This window comes from Corythoichthys intestinalis, chromosome 17 (assembly GCF_030265065.1).
Source record: "Corythoichthys intestinalis isolate RoL2023-P3 chromosome 17, ASM3026506v1, whole genome shotgun sequence".
NCBI classification, from domain to species: Eukaryota; Metazoa; Chordata; class Actinopteri; order Syngnathiformes; family Syngnathidae; genus Corythoichthys; species Corythoichthys intestinalis.
Window position 1 is genome coordinate 27135626 of NC_080411.1, and position 21702 is coordinate 27157327.

At 38.5% G+C, this 21702-nt stretch overlaps 1 protein-coding gene across 2 annotated transcripts in view; it reads right to left on the reverse strand.

Moving 5' to 3' along the window:
- LOC130905396 (transmembrane protein 132D-like) overlaps window positions 1-21702 on the reverse strand; it is an 80378-nt gene that overhangs the window by 36747 nt on the left and 21929 nt on the right. For both annotated transcript variants that reach the window (XM_057818753.1, XM_057818754.1), the window contains exons 6-7: window positions 10860-11031; window positions 1400-1543 (exon numbers count right to left, since the gene is read on the reverse strand). In XM_057818753.1, the coding sequence (XP_057674736.1) occupies window positions 1400-1543; window positions 10860-11031 (316 nt within the window). The remainder of the gene's footprint in view (window positions 1-1399; window positions 1544-10859; window positions 11032-21702) is intronic.

The following is a 21702-nucleotide window of genomic DNA, read 5'->3' on the forward strand; positions in this document are numbered from 1 at the left end:
CTAAAAAATACCTGGGGACAACATAAAGTCCTTGGGGCCTGATTATTATTTTCCTTGTGTATACTAAAATACCCCACGAATAGTAACTTGAGGGACAGTGTGCAAATACTGTAAGAAAAACTGTGAATTCCCAAGTAAAATCCTTATAAGGTTTGGGCAGATACTAAATGATTTCTAAAATAGTTGGAGAGTAGCATTTTGGAACAAAAAAATGTATCCCTGTCTATTACTCTTTATGAGGATGACTAACCTTAAAAACAATGACTTTTACTAAGCCAGTGGCAATAGAAAAGTGAAAAGGTCCTCATTTTCTGTTTCTCTCACTTTCTCTGCTCCTGCTGTCATACTAACATGGAGCCATTATATAAAGGTCAACCCACTGTGCTTATGGACTGGGGCCTGGGATGAGCACACCGTACTGCCTTGCGTGTCGGAGGGTCCTTTCATACATTGCCCATTAAGAGTGGGGCATGTTCTTGGTAAGTGTCATCGAGTCATAATGCCAACAATTGTGAGTTTTTTGTATCTGAAGTAAACTTAATAAAACTATAAACTCCACAGGAAAAATACAAATGTCAAAGGACAAAAAGTGTTTGGACCATCTTTACTTTTGATGAATTATTTTTGATAAGATTGTTTTGAGCAAATAAATTCATGATGTCCTTTATTCCTTGCCCCAGAGTTGATTATGTATGCTGCCAGGCAAATTTAAATAGTTCCCAAGATTAGTCGTTTTATAAACTAGTATCAATTTACTACTATTTCAAAGCACTTATCGCAACCCAACCAAGTAAGCAGACAAGTTAAAAACTCTAAATAACAACATATGATTGTGTGTCGATTAATTTCAAACACTGCCGGTCTGATTATTAACATGGACAAACATATTATTTCTATTTCAACTTTCACCTCAAAAAAAAAAAAAAAAAAAGTTGTTTATCAACCAAAAGCAGGTGTATGACCTTTGAATATTTCATTTCATTTCATAGTCCGTTTTCCTGTACTGTGTTTGACCATTCAAAAAGACAATATTCGGTGATAATATTGGTATTACAGGGTTGTAATTGTAGATTTTATTGTTTGAGAGCAATCGTGGAGTATTAGCAACCACAATTATGAAACAAAATGTTTAGATTGTTGACTTTTTGGTATTGAACTTTGTTATTTATTTATTTGCTTTTTTTGAACTTTTTAGAACACTGACTAAAATATTTGCTCTTGGAAGGATAAAAATGAAACCAAAACTAAAATATCAAAATTAAATATGAAGTTTTGCTTTGTTATTTATTTATTTACTATTTTTTAACTTTTTAGAACACTGACTAAAATATTTGCTCTTGGAAGGATAAGAACGAAACCAAAACTAAAATATGAAAATTAAACATTAGGTTTTGCTTACCTTGATCACCTCTTTGTCCGTAGACCTGCAGCTGGTTAGGCTGCTCACGTCATTTGTGGAGCCGTTGGCCTCTACAGCCAAAGCTTTCACAGGCACTTTGACCACTTTGCCTGTTAGGATAGCTGTATTAAGCATATCGCTACTCTGAAAGAATAGAGGGGAAGGAAAGCAAGTGGATTAGTATAATCATTTGATAAAAAGACAAATTCATTATTACATTGTGTAGAAAGTAGGTGAGTACAATATACAAGATCAACAAAGCTACTTGATAGGTCAATCACTGATGCTGCAAATTCTCATTAACAATGTATTCTTACAGTACCAACAGCATATTATTAAAGGTTAGGGCCTAATCTTAATGAAGAGTTCACCATATACTCTTTCAGAGGTTTCCTCCAATACACAAGAGCTGCATCATGCAACCTAAAAGGGTAAAAAAGTTTGCTGCATAGACATCTTGAGCCTAAATACTATTTAATTTAGGGTGATCAAACGTCCTCTTTTGCCCGGACATATCAACTTTTTACTTCCAGTCCGCGGCGTCCGGCGGGGTTTTATAAATTCATGAAATTGTCAGGTTTTCATTATTTTTCACGGGACCAATTAGCGTGTGTTGAAACTGACTGAGGCTTTGCTTAGAATACTACGATACTGTGCTGCCTGTACGTGTTCCCAGAGAGCCTACTTAGTGGTTGGTTCTGCTGTGCTCAGTAACAGAGAAAATAGACATCGGGGCAGTGTTTCACCGTCCCCCAAAGTGCTCAAAACCCCCCAAAAAAACAAGGACTAAAGTGACCTTTTTCCTTTGTTAAATTAATATTGTTGTGAGGTTTATATTTATACAGTGGTACCTCTACATACGAAGTTAATCCGTTCCAGGACCTTGTTTGTAAGTCGAAATGGTCGTATGTCGAGCAGGATTTTCCCATAGGAATACATTATAATTCCATTAATTCGTTCCACAGCCCAAAAACCTGCACTAAATCCTTAAAAAATACTGCTGGTGCTCTTACAAATGGCAATTACACGTAGCAAAACAAATAAATTATAAATCAAAATTGGAATAATGTAATAAAAATAATAATAATAATTCCTGTAATAGTGTAACGAATCGGGTTCTAATAAGGCGGACGTTTTTTTGTGTACCTGAACGCAGGGGCGGACTGGGACTAAAAAGCAGCCCTGGACTTTGACTCAGCCCAGCCCACAAGAATCGCTATACGAAAGGAAACACAGAACCCCTAGGGGGGTCCGGGAGCATGTCCCCCCGGGGAGATTTTTTTTTTTTTTTTTTACATTTTATTGTAAAATGCACCAATTTCGTGCACTTTGAGAAAAAATTTAAGAAAATGTGTCTAGACTGTGACTGTCTGACTTGGGGCGCTCAAAGTACTGCAAGTCTGAACTGGAGTTGGATTCATTTTCTGTACTAGCTCTATGATCAACCTGAATAAACAAATTAAAGAAATTATTTTTCAAAGCAAGTTTTATGTATCCAGTTGATTATAATATATCTCTATATATCTCTGTCTATAAAATGACTTCATTGTTTATGCCATAATTCAGTGGTCTCCAAACTATTCCACATAGGGCTGCGGCGGGCGCAGGATTTCATTCTAACAAAACAAGACAACACCTCTGCACCGATCTGGTGTCTTACAAGTGTAATCAGTTGATTGCAGTCAGGTGCTGCTTGTTTTAGCAGAAACTTCATTGGTTAAACTGTCGGTACTCGATCGGTTGAAACAAAAACCAGGCCCCACAGCGGCCCTTGAGGACCGGTTTGGAGACCCCTGCCATACAAATAATAAATTTCAATGAAAATACAATAAACATTTCAAGACAAATCCTGTATACATAACCTTCATTGGAAAGTATTAACCAGAAAACAAAACGATATATATATGATTAAAAATATACTGTATATTATATCAGTTTAACTACCTAAACTTTAAAGTAAACCCATTCATTTTATTAATATCTTGTTATATTTCTTCTGAATTAATATTGCTATGCTGCGTGTGCATACATTGTTTTGCGGCTAAAATATTTTTTCTTAGGAGTGGGATAGTAGGACTAGCATACTGTAACTTGACACGATTGCAAACGGGTACATCGACTAGCTGGCACTAACCCTTTAATTGTCATTTATTTCATTTAAAATGTAGCTACCTGGTGGATAACAATTGCCAGTATACCGAGCAAGTAACCCTCTTCATCCCAATTTACTTGCCCTGCGCTTGTCTGGGGAACTTCCACCAGCTTACCTCCCTCTTCTTTTCTCTCTCCCTGCACCGGCTGCACGTCAGAGTGGCTGCCGCTCCCTCTCACCATCGCCGGGAGCTGGGCTGTTGTTATCCGACGTGGCCGTTGCAGCCAGACTGCTGCTTGCTGCTTGCGAAAATATTTGTCGACTTATGACATTTTAATGCTTTACTCTCCAGTTTAATTTTTTCTCCCTAACCTTCTCCGCGCCATCCTGCTCTTTTCTGTTTTTTGCCACCACCATCCATATTGTGCATTAACGCTCGTCGCTATTTTGCTTCCACAAGGAAGGAACCAATGAAGGCTACTCTGTGCTTTCTTCGTTCCTAGTCTATCAGATTGGCAGTGAACAGCCAGGCGCATTGCTGCCACCTGTCGGATTGGATGTGAACTGTAGATAATCAGAGGATAGAGGGGATAAAAACAGTGATGTATAATGACTGGCGGCCGTCGGCCGTCCAGGGCACCGGCCGTTCTGTGATCCTCCAGAACCCACAGATTACCAGTCCGCCCCTGCCTGAACGCACCGCGGGGCTCACGTGCCAGAAACAGACCGGTGAGCTTGAGTTTCACTTTCACTTTGAATGTTCTCTTGAGAACACCATCATTTGAGGCAGACAGCAGGCGTTTTGTGTTGAATAAGTTGTAAAAGAAATGATGAAAACGTGGCGAAGCTGGCGATTTCTTTGGAGACAATAAGAATTGTCAGCTTAATTTATAAAGACTGGCGAACGATGGTCGGAGGAGGACCGTGGAGATGTATTGTTGAGCCATTTCACGGATGCCCACCCCACGCTCATATTTTTCTGTCATTTGCATCTTCATTTCGAAGGTAAGCATCAACTTTTTCCTTGTTTCACCACCTGTACCAACCTTTTCTGAAACCTGTGTTGATTTGTCACACAAGAAAATCCGCCGTGCATTCGTCTGCGGTGCTGCCATTGTCGTCGTATTTCGAGCATGTCGTCGGATGTAGAAACAAATGGCGAGTCAAATTTTACGTCGGATGTCGAAAAGTTCGTGTGTCGAAGCGATCGTATGTAGAGGTACCACTGTATATTGATTTATATCATTTAACTGGAAAAAGAAAAGAGCTTTTGGTCAAAGCTGGATTTTGTACAGAAGAGGTATGCTTCAGAGCATTATTTCAGATTATTTATTTGTATATTAAGAATTGAAATGACAGCTATTATTTTGTTCAAGGATAATTCGCTAATGCAGAAGAGGCATAATTTTTTAAAAATCATTATCATTCATCATTTATCATTACTGTTCTATTATTTTAAGAAATATAAAGCCTGATGAGTAATCTCTGAGAATTTGAATGTGTGTCCTTGGTTATATAGCTATTTTTTTTGTTATAAAACTGATTTTTTTAATCCAGACGGAAGAAGCAAACTTTAAAATATATTAAAGTGATAAGGCATCTCTCAGTTAACTTTCAGTAAAATTTAAGTATCTTGAGGCTGGGCCAGGTGTCCTCTTTTTTGGACATCAAAATATGGTCACCTTGATTCAGGTACAGTCAGTGCATTAGTTGTTAGCAGGATCTTATTATGTTTCATTATTTTAACATAAATGGAGACGCGAAAATCTGTCCAACTCTTCAACTTTACACTTATAGGTCTAGGAGCACAAAACAGAAGACTTTGAATTTTGGCCTCTGCCCCATCCATTAAAAAAAAAAAAACACGCAGGCAAACACCACTTGTTGTAGGCTATAGAGTGCGTTTCACAGTTAGAGGTCACAAAACACATCACAATCACACGCCATTGTTGATGCTGTCATGCAAGGCACTACCAATACACTGGGAGGTGTGGTTTGTTGCTATTTGACAATAAACTTTTTATGGTTTTGCTGTTTTTGATGGTATAACTCTGGCACAGCTGCCATAGGTTTATTAGTTGGTTCCCCCCACCCCACCCCCTTTTTTCCCCCACATGTAATGTTGAATACGGATAAAGGAAAAGTGACATAAACATAAGATCTTTGGCAGCATATAGTGTTAACACTAGCTACCAAAGTTGAATTGTGACTTTGCTGTCTCCTAACCCTGTCAGCAAACACAAATACAAGGTGGATTTGTGTATGGACTTTCAATTGAAATTCAATTCATACCATTCATTAGACTAAACAACAAACATATAGCCATTTTCTCAAGTAAGACTTGACAACAACAACAACAACAACGTTATTAATTGACTAATCCACACAATTAAAAGCTCTTGTATGGAATCATAAAGCATGGTCAGAGTGAGCATTGCTAAGAATAGGAAGTAAATCGCCTCTGCCGACAAATGATATTTTTGTGTCAAACATAGCAAGCTGTGAAGCAGAACGAGTTCAAAACATCAACAATTACTGCATGTCAACCACTCAGTGGTGGTCCATCAGGGCCAGCAAGGCCTTCTCTGATGACCTAACAGAACCAGAGAGCATGATCATGATGCTACTTTGGCCGCATTCAGTATCTTTTAACTACTAGAGCAAGTGTTCCATTATCAAACAGCACTCAGTGTTTCCAGTGTAACAGTGGGCGCTTGGAGCACATTGTTGATCGAAGTTTTAGCTTTGCTGCAAGGATACCATTCCCAAGTTTTTTACAGTTACATGCCAACTTGTTGATGCCCATACATGGGCAATTAGAAAGATTTACTAAGGATGTCCTGATCACATATTTTTGAACCCGTGTCCGAGTCACCTGATTTTGAGAATCTGCCGATACAGAGTCCTGATCTGATACAAAAAAAAAGTGTTTTTCAAATTAATAGTTATATTTTAACATGTTACTGTCCCACCGTTCCGCCTTCATAATGTGAATTATTTCAAACAAGAATAACGTAGAAAAATGCTTGTCTTTATTAAGTGCTTCATTGAGTGAGTCCACTCAAAACTGCTCACGCTGCTGAGAAAAGTCGTTCACTAACACACACACACAATGAGTTGCCACAGCACACAACCGCTAGTGTTTAACAAGCTAAACCATGATTGACACATTCGGTACCTTTGAAGGTAGCGCTCCCAAGCTTCTTTGGCAAGATCAAAGCTTCAGCGCCTGTCAATCATCATAAACTTTAACAAGCAAACTTCAGTGCACTGCTGACCAAGAAAAGCAGCAGGAGAGAGCGAGAGGCTGTACGAGCATGAAGCAGAAAAACATAAATATATATTTTTTCATTAAAAACCCGATCCTGTACACCCAAATCCGATCCTTTGAAAAATGGCACGATCGGCCCCATTTTCAATCACATGATCAGATGGGGACATCTCTAAGATTTACTGTAAAAAGAACAGTTGTACTACTAGTAAAGTGAAACTAACAGAGGTGGGTAGTAATGCGTTACATGTGCTCTGTTACATTTACTTGAGTAACCTCTTGAGAAAAATGTACTTCTAAGAATAGTTTTACTAAGATATACAGTACTTTTTACTTTTACTTGAGTAGATTTCTGAAGAAAAAAACGCTACTCTTACTCCGCTACTTTGGGCTATGCAAGAGTCATTCAATTTTTGTTCTTTATTCGACATAATGGTAGTGATGCCAAGAGTAACTCTACCAATTTCACCATTGAGACGTCGGAACAATAATCACATGACTCCATTACACCAATCTGACGCAAGCTTGCCCTTCCATGATCACGCCAGCCTGTTCAGTCACGTGGCGCATTTAAAGCGCCGTAAAAAATTTAAAAAGTATTTGACATAGAGCGCTGCCCTCAAAATGACTAGAAAGTGCAGATTTAAAGCTCTCTCCCAGTTTTTATTTGGCACCGATTGACACCGGAGATTTGATCCTTTTAATTTCTTAATAGTAACAATGAAGGAACAACTGTATTCACTATTCAAACTGGGAACTATTTTCTCCACTAGAGGGCACACATGCTCTTTGGACGAATAATGCTTCATTTCTTATTTTCTCTCGCCGAAATTCAATGACTTTTTTTTTTTTTCCCCCTTCGGCTTAATGTGGTTATGTAATGGATTATTGTCCAGAATCATTATAACAACAGTTTATATAGCTAAGTTTGTGCTGAGAGAAAAAAAATACCATTATTTACAACAACAACAACAACAAATCATACAAAATAAGCAGTTACCCACAATGTTACTCATTATTTAAGTATTCTTTTTACTGGATACTTTTTTACTTGTGCTTGAGTACATTTTTGGATGACTACTTTTACTTTTAATTGAGTAATATTATTTTTGAAGTAACACTACTCTTACCTGAGTAAAATTTTGGGATACTCTACCCACCTCTGGAAACTAGTATTCTAGTGCTGCCGCTAGCTGAACTAATCAAGCGGTATCGGAAATTTATTGCTGAATAAGGCTTCGTCTGCTACTTGATTTCACTACATAACAAACATTGAGGGCAAACAATGGGTGATTAGACAGGTCAACAAGTTAGCATAAGTAATTTTGAGACTCCAATCAACCTATCAATTATGTTTTTGGTACATGGGAAGAAACCGAAGTACCCGGAGAAAACCTATTAACACATATAGTATATGTACAGTATTTATTTGAAGTGGATATATTTATAGATGTATAAAACTTCAAATAAAATATTATATTTACTGTGGATTAAGGTACCCAGCCGGGACATGTGCACATGGATTATTACAAACCTAATAATCCAAGTGTGTTATTCACAGATTCACTTTTTCAGTGCCTCTTACAATACCTAAACCTGATTACAATTTTAATCTAACCGTTACGTCACCTTGTACATTGCGTGAAGTGTATCGAAGCTTATCAGCATCTGGGCTGTGAGTTGAAGTCATGGATGTCTGACCTAGCTTTTTGCTTTCATTTTTAAACCTAACTAGTCCTTCTACATCAATTTATGGCTGCTCTTCAGTTACTCTTTAATTAATTTTAGGCGATGCGTCTAAGAAGCTATGGCTGATCAGCATTTATCATTTTTTATTTTAATTATTTATTTCTCAGAGACTGCGAACTGATGTATCAAGCAGTGTTCAGCAGATGTTGCCCGCCTGCTGCACAATCTGAGCTCGGTCGGCAGCTTGACAGCTGCTGACCGCAATTTAAAAAAAGACATGCTCTATTAGAGCCCGCGACACTGACCCAAACATAAGCCAGTGGATCAGGGCTAGGACAAAATCAGTAAAGCAATGTCTGCTCTGTAGGCAGTGTCGCTTTTAGAGGCAGTTTACATGGCAACTCTGCGACACAAAGACGCAATGACTGAGTTGCGTAATGGTCTCGCGTGCACATGGTGACGGCGAAGACGAAAAATTCTGAATTCTGCCTCCAAAGTGTAAGAATTTGATTGCGGGGGATTGAGGGGGCTTGCTCCGCATACATATCAAAGGCTCCCGCGGCACGAGACCACGCCGATAACGTCAGCACGCATACATGCACATTGGGTGTGCGCAGCAGTGCTACTAAACATTAAAAATAGCAAATATGGCGGAATGTCTGCTTTAATTTACTGTTTTAATAATATTTTTCAATTAAATATGTTGAATGTTTCCATTTTTGTGCCTTTATGAACAAAAGAAAAATGCCATTGTTTCGAGTGGGCGGGCATATTTTTTTCCGGGCTGAGGAGTTTGGTGGGGTCACAGTGCATCATTCGCTGTCGCCTTGTAAATCTGCACTGCCCCCTAGGGCCTGGCATGAATACTACATCGTTTTCGTGCGGAATTGCGACATTGTTCGGATGGAGACGGGCCCATATAAATGCAAATTTGAAATTTTTTGTATTCTCGGAGAGTCACCATGTAAACGGCCCCTTAGATACCTTGTTACAACCTGGTGTTACCTCATTTACATTTGTTATATTAAAATCTCCTCTTGGACCTCCTGCTTAATTGTATTCAATCCTGCATTGTGTTGAGGAAGGACAAACTCTAGTAGAACATCAAACTGGGAAGCAGTGAAAAAAAATTACCCACTCACTATTTTATTTTCTTGCTACCTTTGTTTACAGTGTTGGCGATCCAAGCACCAAGACAGACTGAGATTCTGGTCACTCCACTGCTTTAAATCCTCTAACTTTCTGACTTGTGCACCCAGTCAAAGTAATTTCTTCTGAAAAGCATCCCCTTGACCATCTGTCTACATTTTGAAAGCCTCTTCAACTACCCTTTCATTTCCGCCGTAGTGCTACCTCTTTCCACCCACCTGAGCAATCCCTTCTTCTCCCCAGAGATAGAAATCCCGTGTTCAAACTCAAAGGCAACATTGTTCAAAACAGCCAACTTCTTGCATTTCAAATTTCAGTTTCAAGAACCATGTTGTTCACTGTATTGAAATTTTGTTTACCGAAAAGTGTTTGAAACATTTTTTTCACCAAAATAGAGTAGCTAAAACAGAACATTGTGATAGCGTGAATGTGACAAATCATGAATTGTTCTAAAGGTATTTCACGCAAATTTGTTATTTCATTAGTATACTCTATATAAAACTGGTTGCCTTTTGCGTTAAATGTTAATCTTTGCATTAGATCAGTGCGTGTTTATCAATGAAAAAAGTTTGTATTTAACATATTTTTGTTGCTTTTGTCTTTGAGTGAAAAGGAAGGTAAAACTGGCAGCAAGCGAGTGGAAAAACAAATAGCATCTTACATGAGCGAGAGGCGGACGTGGTTGAGTTCGACAAGAAGGTTTGTCTTAAGTCTGTGGCATATAGGCAACTACCAATCAAACTTCACCAGCAGCAGAAACGGCCCCAAATTTTAAAAAGGTAATTTTATTGACTTCATTTTTCTTTTTATTTTAAATTACGAAGCGTTTCACAGAGCCAGGCCACTTTAGACTGCAGGCCATTGGAAAATGTCCCAAATCCCCTGATGGCCAGTCCAGGCCTGCATTGATGTGCAGACGCATCAGACAGATAACTTGCAAATCTTCACTTTGTTCAGGTTTTTAATGTTAAATCTGCATTTGCGAGTGGTTGATAAGCCAAATCAAATGAAAATATATTTTTCTACTGAGATACCCTGCTAGGTGTGGCCAAGTCCTAGGTAGGTAGATACTGTGTTGTGGTTGGATGTAGAAAAGCTGGATTAAAAGCCATCTATTTCCTATTTAGAATTCCACTGCAACAATCTCGCTTGCTCCATATAAACAAAAACAAGGTGTCAGTGCCAGGCATTTTTATGACAATCCCTAGCGGGCCATTATGCACCATGTATTTTAACAATGGTGTGTAAACAATTCTTACCATCACCAAAGGAGCCAGTCCCACATAGTCTCTCTGGGTGGTGTAGATCCGCATCTGGCCCACATCCCTGACGTTCCCTGGCTGATCCAGTCTCCAGGAAATTGTGTGAGTCTCAACCAGCTCAGAGATGTCCTTTGGCACAAAGTCCAATTGGAGAACTTCTACAAGACCCCTGTCAGAGAGATTTATGTTGAAGTTGTTGCTTTTAAAAAGGCATCTCAAGAAAATGGAATATCGAGCAAGGTTAATTTATTTCAGCAAGCAAAAAAGTAAAACACTGGAGATCAAAAGGCCCCTGGGAAAATGAAAGTTGTTAGTATGTCAAAAAATAATAAGAACAGAGAAAAGTAAGTAATTTGTAAACTTTTCTTTTCAACCATTAATGTGAACTACTTTGGCCTGTAAAAGTCAAATTATCTTTGTTTTAAATCTTTTAAAGCTTGGAAGTAAAAATAAACAACTGAAAAAAGTTGGAGTGTGGCCGCACACAGACCAAACACATCCAAACTCATCTTAAATGGGAGTAAGCACAAATCTGCCACCATCTAACTTGCTTCTGATTAACCCAAAATATATTTCAGATGTTTTACCTTTACCTGTCGCGTGGACAAAATTTGTTTTGATCCAATGATATCAAGTTAAACATTCATTGTCAAAGGAACCACATACCGTATTGGCCCGAATATAAGACGGCCCTGATTATAAGACGACCCCCACTATTTAATCGGTTTGAGCGGGGAATGTGCGTTAACTGCGTCAAATTTTTTAACGTGATTAATTTAAAATTTTAATTACCGCCCGTTAACGTAATAATTTTGACAGCCCTAATTTTTATACAGAAAATAATTGCAGTACATCCGAAACAAATGATTATGACAATATATTTGAGGGAAAAAGCATGTTATTTTGCCTCATTCAAATCTTAATATCTGAACATTTAAATATGTAAACTAAAGTGCAATCACATTCGTAAATGAATAGCTTCTGGTTTTTGAAATAAACCAAATAAACCAATTTATTGTGATAAAACAACAAAATTGCAATAACTGCACTAACCATCAAAGTAAAGCCTAACTGTAACTGTAGTCTTGAAACAAATCTGAATAAGGAAAAACATTGCAATAAAATAATGCAAACTATTTAAACTTGTGAGTAGCTGAGAGCTGTCATGACAGAATATCGCTTCAATGATATCTGGCGCCATCTAGCGTCGTGAATGGGGAGAGTAGCTGAGATCTGTCATGACAGAACATTGCTTCAATTCTATTTGGCGCCATCTAGCGTCGTGAATGGGCATAATGTCTAGACCGCGAATATAAGACGACCCCCTCTTTTTCAGTCTTATTTCAATGCAAAAACACCGTCTTATATTTGGGCCAATACGGTATTGGAGAAAATATCATGCTTTGAAACTTAGCGTTTAAGATGAAACTTGGATGAGGTGGAAGGAATTATGAACTGTTTGAACCGAAATCTTCAGGCTTAAGCTAGAAAGCAAAAAGACTTTAAAAAATCAGAAGAAACTTAATAGAAGAGCAAAGTTTATTTGACGTTAATGAGATGATAGCTTGGTATTCTGATACCGATTTAAAATGAGTATGGGTGTATTGTCTAATTCTGAACATAGCCACGTCCCATTACTAAAAGGGTGCTCACACTTGCAAAACTTTACACAATATTAACATTTCTCATTCATTCATTTTCAAATGGTGAATTTGGAGTTTTAGTTAGCTGTATTCTATGATCATCTAAATCAGGGGTGCCCAAGTCGGGTCCTCGAGAGTCTCTATCAAGATTCTTTTCTATGTCTCCCTCCTCAATCATACCTGAATCAAATAATCAGGATCGTTATCAGGCTTCTGCTGCGCTTCATGATCAGGGCGATATAAAGAGGGTTGCGACACTCCCTTAGGTATCCATTATACGATTTAACTTCCGGGTTTTCCGGGTAGCGGAACCTCGGGTAGTTCCAAACATCGCTTCGACGAGGGCGGACCGCATTCATATGAATGGCTGGCTGTAAAGTATATTCAGAGGTAAGTCGATGAAAAAAACGATCCCTTTTGAATTTTCAACAGTCTGTATTCTATCAGAGGCGCTTTATGATGTATATGTTGAGCTTTATTTGTATGTGCGTGGCGTAATTATACATATATTTTATCTTGGTTGACGAGCGATTATATCCTACTTTTTAAGCTGACTCTGCTCACTGGTAATGTATCGCCAGGGATAAATTCATTAAGTTACTACCTCTCAACCTGTCAACTCTTTCAGAGGCCTTTTGTGACGCACACACTCATCTGGATTTGTGAGTATCAGTAGACAACCGGCTTTCACGTGTACACACACATATATACATATGGCGGAGAACACAGACAAGGCTGAAAAAGCAGTTTCTGCTCTTGCACTCCTCTTTAAAAGAAACTGCTGTATTTTAAGCCGAAACAAATGTTGTGTTTGATAGAACTATATCTCTATATGCTGCCATAGCAGATTCATGGCGCATTAAGCCCCCGAACTATTTTTAGTCTGCCCTTTTTACCCTCAAAACCCCCGTTTACAGACGTCACGCAATCGTTTTTGTTTTAACCCAGCCATGAAAACAAGGTAAGTAATTATATTTATAATTCAAAATGTCTGTCATTTTTAGCTTAGAATCATTAATTGATGTCTCATATTTTGTTTTAAAAAAATAAAAAACGACTTTAAAAAAAATTATTCACTCGCATATTTTAAACTTTTAAACAAATAACGTCACAATGAAAAAAAATGGCGTCTGTAAATAAGTCCCGGATATCTACTTCATAACTATCGCCAAATTGTATTTTTTTTTTGTTACTGTTCCATATTATTCTATAAGTTAGATGATAAATAATCGATCCAAACAAAGAAAAATTGAAAAAAAAAAAAAACGTTTAAAAGGGTAAATATATGGAAAAGAACATCTCAACCACTCCTTGCTGTCCGCAATTTCTGCATCGCGACCCTTGTTATATTACCATGTTTCACCCATAAAATCCCCCCAAAATCCAGCTGTGGTGATTCACAGATGTGTCTTGACACTCATTGATACATGCGACATAGAGTTTTTGGATTGAAACAAGATAAGTACGCGATAATATCTTGTCAAAGTCATGACATCTGTAATTCTGCGCTCACGTGCTCTCACCTCTAGATAGGGTTTTGCTGTTTAAAAAACTTTTTTTTTTAAATGCCCTCCTGTCCAAAATGTTTCTTCCCCCAGAAAATTGAGATTTTAAGCTTTCCAATTATGTATCACACATGCATATCGGACAGTTTTAAATTTGGCTAAATTGGGGGTCTCAGAGCGGAACTTCAAGTCACCTGAGTGTTTTCCGCCATATATATATATGTAAGCATTAGAAAGTGGAACAGTAAAGAAAAGTGGAAAATAGAATTTAAAAGTAGTGACCAGAAACCCAAACTTTTTGGGGAACAAAAGTGTTTTTATATGTCAATGCGACAAAGCAAACTTGGAACTACCGCTCAGAACTTGGGAACAAAATATGTTATACATCGTGTTATTTTTAATATATTACCACAGGTAGGTGAATCCAGACATTCTCTGAAAAAAATGTATTCTAGTTGTGAAAAAAGAAAAACCTAAATCATCTTGCATTTCAATGTAAAAGTCGATATCCAGTGCTGATGCTAACACAAACATGATACTTTCACTCCAAAACATGGGAAAGTTTACATAGTTTTTAGTTGTCGCCTTACCACTCCAAATGTAAAACTAGCATTTACATATATGTCATAATGCAATGGCATAATTAAACAAGAACTTAGATGCGTGATTTCATCCATTTTTCCATAAATGTCGCAATTACCACTGTCAGTTCCATTGAAAACCACTGCACCGCTGCTTGTGCTTGGAATTACTCATGCCCTACATGAATCACGTGACCAACCGTTGCGAGATTCAAGAGTGTCGCAACCCTTACAACATGGCCCTGTTCACGATGAGCTAATCATTTGGGTCATGTGTGTTAAAGAGGGAAACATGGAAAACAAGCTGGATAAGAGCTCTCGAGGACCGGACTTGGGCACCCCTGATCTAAATTGTTAAAAATACTAAATGACATATTTTATATTGAAACAACGTAATTATTTTTAAATCAAACAACTTAAAATTATATGTGTTAAAGCTTGAAGGTATTTTTTAGGTTTATAAGAGTATTTGTTCTTATTAGGTAGAAAACACCAGCATACTTTCATCAGTGATTTTGCATAAGGGACATTATCTTCAAATTATAAGTCTCTATTAATTTCCATACAGTATGTTCCTAAACTGTAGTGTTTATCAAGCTGTGACCTCACAGAAAGATGTTGGTGGCATTTTCAACTTTGGGTTCAACTGCAGGATAGATAGACAGAGTGGGGGGGAACATTAGTGAGCTAGATACACTGCTGTGCCACAGTATCTCAAGAGCCCACACACCCGAGACCTGCCTGCAGTCATGTTTCCTCGGCATTTAAAATGCTGGTGAAAACATTGAAAGGAAGTTTGCACCCTTCTATTTACTCGGTTGAGAGACAACAAAATATTGAAAATAAAGGAACTGGAAAAAACTGAGGAAAAACAAACTTTGGAGAACCAAGAATGCCATTGAAAATAAAATTCACATTGGGGAATGATGTGAGTGTGGGTAGAGATGATTTAGTGAGCCCAAAATAAGTCAAGCATCAAGACGAACATTTTTTTGAGGCACTACTTGAACTGAATCTTAAAATGACAAAAACTCAAAATCTGATATTTTAGTTGCAACAAAGAACACCAAACCAACTTTCTGCAGGTCATGTTATATTCAGCCTTTCAAAAACGCATTACGGGCATCAACTCCATTTCAAAACCATTAACACTAAAAACTAGGGGTGTAACGGTACATAAAAATCTCGGTTCGGTACGTACCTCAGTTTTGAGGTCACGGTTCGGTTCATTTTCGGTACAGTAAGAAAACAAAATGCAAAATATAAATGTGCTAGGTGTTTATTACACACCTTTGTGCTTTCAACAATAGGAACATTAGCCTATACAAAGCTAAAATTCTGCTCAAAAAGTAGCGGGTATTTAAAGATAATCCAACAGCAATTTGCCTTTCAGACCCCGCGTATTGGTCAGCTTTCTTTCTGAAAGAAAGAAGAAAAAAGAAGTCCTGTGCTAAAGAGAAAAGCAAACCCAATGACAACGATTTTAACATGTATTTTACAAATGAAATGCCGAAATGAATCATTTTTTTTTTCTTATGAAGAGTTTTCAAAAGCTTAATGGGTGGATTTTCTCAAGTTAAAGCGCCACACAGAAATTAATAAATTTTATTGTGTAAGCAGGATCTCTGTATTATTATTTAATTACAGGTGTTTTAGCTCATTTCAATTTATTTTATTTAAATGGGCTATTATTTATTTTATTATGTGTTTATATTTTACAAATGTGATGTAGTATTCATCTATATTGTATATTTTATGTTGTATAACTTTAGTTCCTATGTGAATATTAGTTCCTACTTGTTTTGCTGTGGTAGGAGGGTTTTGTATTGAACACGAGACCGTGTTGGTTATTATTATAGCAGAGAAGACAGCAGTAAATCAACAAAGACAAGTCAACTGTGCCCCGATCTACCACTCAAGAGATCTGATGGACTCAAAAAGTGGGTTACGATTGCATATTAGTTTGAAAATCGACCGGATCCACCGTATTTTTACACAAGTGACTTCCGGTCTGCCCGATCCTAGCTACTGGTAGTAGTATTGACACAGGAAGGTCGCGTCTCGCGTCAAATAATAAACTCTACCGTTCTTTTCGCGTGCGTCGTGTTGAGCCGCTTCTGGGACGCATCTAACACGCGGCCGCACTGCGACTGGTGTGCATTGGCTGATTGACTTTAACGCCCGTTCGGTACGCTTACGTTCCGAACTGAGCACCACGTACCGAAACGGTTCAATACAAATACATGTACCGTTACACCTTACTAAAAACGTATGAGCGCTAAAAACTTTTTTCAACTGCTCGCTAACTTTCTCTCGCCATGTGGGACATATTTACTGTAAGGAGGCTTGATGAGTCCCCCACACCCCAACTAGGCGATGCACCCTGTGATCAATTTAGGGTCGTAATTTATTAAATCAAATTGTATCATTTGAGGAAATCTGGTGACAGAAATGTGATGAAGTACATTAAAGTTTTTCCCTTACTTTAATAAAACCTGAAGTCTGCATTTAAGAAATGCAAATAAATATTCTGTTTTCAACACGAGCAAATTTAGACCGGCAGATTAAAAGATTGAAATAGTTTTAGTATTTGCTACAGCAACACAATAAAGGGAAAGAAAATCAAAGTTGGTAAGGATGATTTTACATGAAAGCACATAAAGAAACACCATAATAGATAATGAGACATCATCACTATACAGCCATACTGTTGGATGCAAAAGGACTGCGGAACCAGCTGATTTTGTGGATTCATTCATTTATTTTTTGCGTCACGCCATCCCAATGTGCTGCAGGCTTTTGTAGCTACACCAAAGAGAGTGGTGTGAGCTTTTCTGGGTTTCAAAAAGACCCTGTTCACCACAAAGAATGGGCAAAGCAAGTATGACAATGGAGCGACCCTTGCACAGACGAGGAAGTGAGTAGGCTACGTGCTTTGTATTAGTATGTCAAATACTTGGATCATGGCACACATTTTAATGAGGAGGTGGCTTGCATTTTGTGGGTGACAATGCTCCCTGTCCACCGAGAAGACAGGAGTGGCCGCCTCCCTCGGCCGACACTCTCGTCTACGGTTCTCGATTGTTTGTCGAGACTTCCACCCCTCTCGGGCCTCTTCGTGTACCCACCGAGGGAGAGAGCTATCCTCGGCTTGGGCTCAGGCAGCCACACGCTCCGACGTCGGCCGGATTGGGCCGAGAATGGGCCATTTTCGGCATTCATTCCCCTGCTGCGTCCCTGGTAATGAGCACTGCCTGCCTGCCGGGGCTGCAGCAGTGGAATGACGAGCCGAAACTTTCTCGCTGCCGGGGGCTGGCCGATCGGTGAAGACAATCACCCCTGCCGCTGTGTTTGACATAAGTCAGGGTAGTTTTGTGTGATTTTCCATGCTCGAAAGGCGAGGAAGAGACTTGGAAGAGCCGCACTGTTTGGGTTAGCATGTAGCCTAGCTCTTAGTCTCCGAGTGCCCGCAGAGAAATGACGAGCCGGATTAACGCCGGTGGCATAAAATAACGTTCAGGAAGTTTAAGAAGTCGGCAGTTTTGACCATTAAACAGTAATTTAGCCCTGTTGTACTGAATAAATGCATTTTTATTATTTCATATTCCATTTAGCACAAGACTGTTATTTGTCATGACCATACAATTTATTTAGCAATTGGTGAAAAATTATTAGATACAAAGAATATCCTGTAAAAATATTGTAGTACAGAGATAAAAACGGTGATAACATTTTGCAGTCTGCTCTCTGTTGCCTTTTTCTCGTTCTGAATCTTACTCCTATTGGGTTGAATTCTAAATCCGCTGAAATCGCTACTCTGCTGACGTCATCACCCAGATGGAGGCACCAGAGCGCTATAATGACAGGAGGAGTTGGATGACCGATTAAAAGAGACTCATTTCTCGTCATCTGCGCTTTTCCAAATTGTTGTACCGTATTGGCCCAGATATAAGACCGTGTTTTTTGCATTGAAATAAGACTCAAAAAGTGGGAGTCCTATAATCTATAATCGGGTCTAGACATTATACCCATTCACGACGCTAGATGGCGCCAGATATCATTGAAGCGAATGCTGAACTTGAGGAGTAATGTTCTGTCTTGACAGATCTCAGCTACTCTCAAGTTTAACCAGTTTGCATTATTTTATTGCAATGTTTTTCCTTATTCAGATTTGTTTCAAGACTACAGTTACAGTTAGACCTCACTTTGATGGTTAATGCAGTTATTGCAATTTTGTTGTTTTATCACAATAGATTGGTTGATTTACATTTCAAAAACCAGAAGCCATTCATTTACAAATGTGATTGCAGTTTAGTTTACATATTTAAATGTTCAGATTTTAAGATTTGAATGAGGCAAAATAACATGCTTTTTCTTTCAAATATATTGTTATAATCATTTGTTTAACATGTACTGTAAATATTTTCTGTATAAAAATTAATTTGGTGTTCAAAAAGTCTTTTTTCAAAGTTGAGTCTTGAAAAAGAGGAGATCGTCTTATAATCAGGGTCGTCTTTTATTCGGGCCAATACGGTACAGTGGGGCAAATAAGCATTTAGTCAACCACCAATTTTGCAAGTTCTCCTACTTGAAAAGATTAGAGAGGCCTGTAATTGTCAAATAAATAAATAAAAACATGGAGTCCCAGATCGAGGGAGATTATCAGTGGTCTTGAATGTCTTCCATTTTCTAATAATTGTTCCCAAAGTTGATTTCTTTACACCAAGCGTTTTACCGATTGCAGATTCAGTCTTCCCAGCCTGGTGCAGGTCTACAATTTTGTCTCTGGTGTCCTTCGACATCTCTTTGGTCTTGGCCATAGTGGAGTGTGACTGACTGAATTTGTGGACAGGTGTCTTTTATACCGATAATGACTTAAAACAGGTGCCATTAATACAGGTAACGAGTGGAGCCTCATTGGACCTCGTTAGAAGAAGTTAGACCTCTTTGTCAGCCAGAAATCTTGCTTGTTTGTAGGTGACCAAATACTTATTTTCCACTCTAATTTGGAAATAAATTCTTTAAAAATCAAACAATGTGATTTTCTGGTTTTTTTCCACATTCTGTCGCTCATGGTTGAGGTTTACCCATGTTGACAATTACAGGCCTCTCTAATATATTCAACGGGAGAACTTGCACAATTAGTGGTTGACTAAATACTTATTTGCCCCACTGTATATAGTTGAATCGTCTCAAAATATAATTTTAATTCCCATACCGGTAATAATCCCACTTAAGCTTTTTTTATAGTGTCACATGCACTTTAAGGGTTCAATCTCGGGTTCCAGCTTTCATGTGTGGGGTTAGCATGTTCTCCCCGTGCCTGCGTGGTTTTCTCCTTGTTCTCCTGTTTCCTCCCACATCCCCAATACATGCATTTTTGGTTAATTGACCAATTCAAATTAACCCTAAGCGTAAGTGTGCATGTGAATTGTTTTGTGTCTCCTTTTGCCCAGCAATTATTCAGGGTGTACATCAGCTACTGATCACAGTTAGCTGCGATAGCCCCAGCAGACCATGACTCACATAAGGATAAGCGGAACGGAAGATAAATGACTGATTACCAGCGATGACAAATATCATTGCCAACATGTTTTACAAAAATAACTCAAAACTGTAAATCTGCTGGTGTTGATGGATGAGGTTAAACAAGTCAACATCTGTGACAGTTTGAGCACCACTCAAGTGAAATATGTTGGAAATGAAAGCTGCTCTTAGCATTTCACAATCATCACTAATGCCACTTTTGGTTGTGCTTTTTAATAAAGTGACATGTTTTCTTGAAAATTAAAAACGAATCAGAGAGATGCATGCAGAGACTATTTGCTGAGACTGTTCAGAGTGTCAGCACCATTAAGTGTGCGTGCGACTGGGAAAGAGATTTTTGTTCCTTGAAATCCTCATTTTGAGGGGCGATGTTAAACCCTCTGCCATATCACTTCAGATTTCAGTATGTCTGCATGTGACTTTGTATGTGATGGGATGGGACAGACGGTTGTTCTGGTGAGCCCAGCACATAGGACACAACTTGGACTATCTCCCCTTTCTAATCTCTCTTTCTGAATGTGCAAGCGCTTAAGCCTGGATAACGGAGCCGTGATTATGGATGATTACGGATAAGTGGGTCGGGCCGGACGGCGGGCGGTCGTGTTGGTGGGTCAGTGTTAGCAGGAGGTTGCCAGGCAGACATGGGTGCTAATGTGTGCCATGTAGCGTTAATATGAACATATACTAGTAGTATGACATTAATTGTCATTAATAATGATAATGAAATCATATACTTCAGCAGCACTTTTAGTCATTTTTAGTTTAGTTTTTAGGACTTTTAGACTTTTCACTCTCACATTTTAACATCAAGTGTTTGTCTGTGAAGCTTAGTTGGATCCTTAGATGATTTAGGAATATGCACTGTAGTAAGCCTGACTATCAAACTGCAGTGTTATGGTATTCATCTATTCATTTTCATCATTTTTTCCTCATTAAATTTCCAGTTGAGCACTTGCAGGAAATAGGGTACACCCTGGGAGGATCGCCAGTCATAATAAGTCAAGTTACATAAATAAAAACAACCAATCTCACATTTCAACAACGGACAATTTTGAGTCTTCAATAAAAATTTTCAGAATGTGTGAGGAAACCTGAGGAAAATCGACACAAACACAGGGAGAACCTAGACACTACTGCTGGCGTAGACCCCAGAACTGTGAGACAATAGAAACAATGTCTGTACTCTGTAGTCTACCATTCTGCAGCAGCCTATACAGAGTCCAGACATCTCTCCTTATTCACTTTTTCTAGCTCTTCTATGAGCAGGGAAATCCCAGTACTTTTCTAAACCAGCTGGGAGACATTCTATCCAGTGAGTCCTGGGTCGTCCCCAGGGCCTTCTATTGGTAGAGTCCAGGGAGAAATCCGAATAAGATTCCCAAGTAGCATCACATCACGTCAGCGACTGAGACCACCCTGAATGACAATTTGAGTCAAAAATTGCAACTTGATGAAGCCAAAATAAAAATGTGTTCTGCAGTTTTATCCATAAATGTTACTAACAGAATGGTGACAAAGTGCACCCTTAGTGAAGCCCACCCATTAAAGTAAGTCATAGACTTTA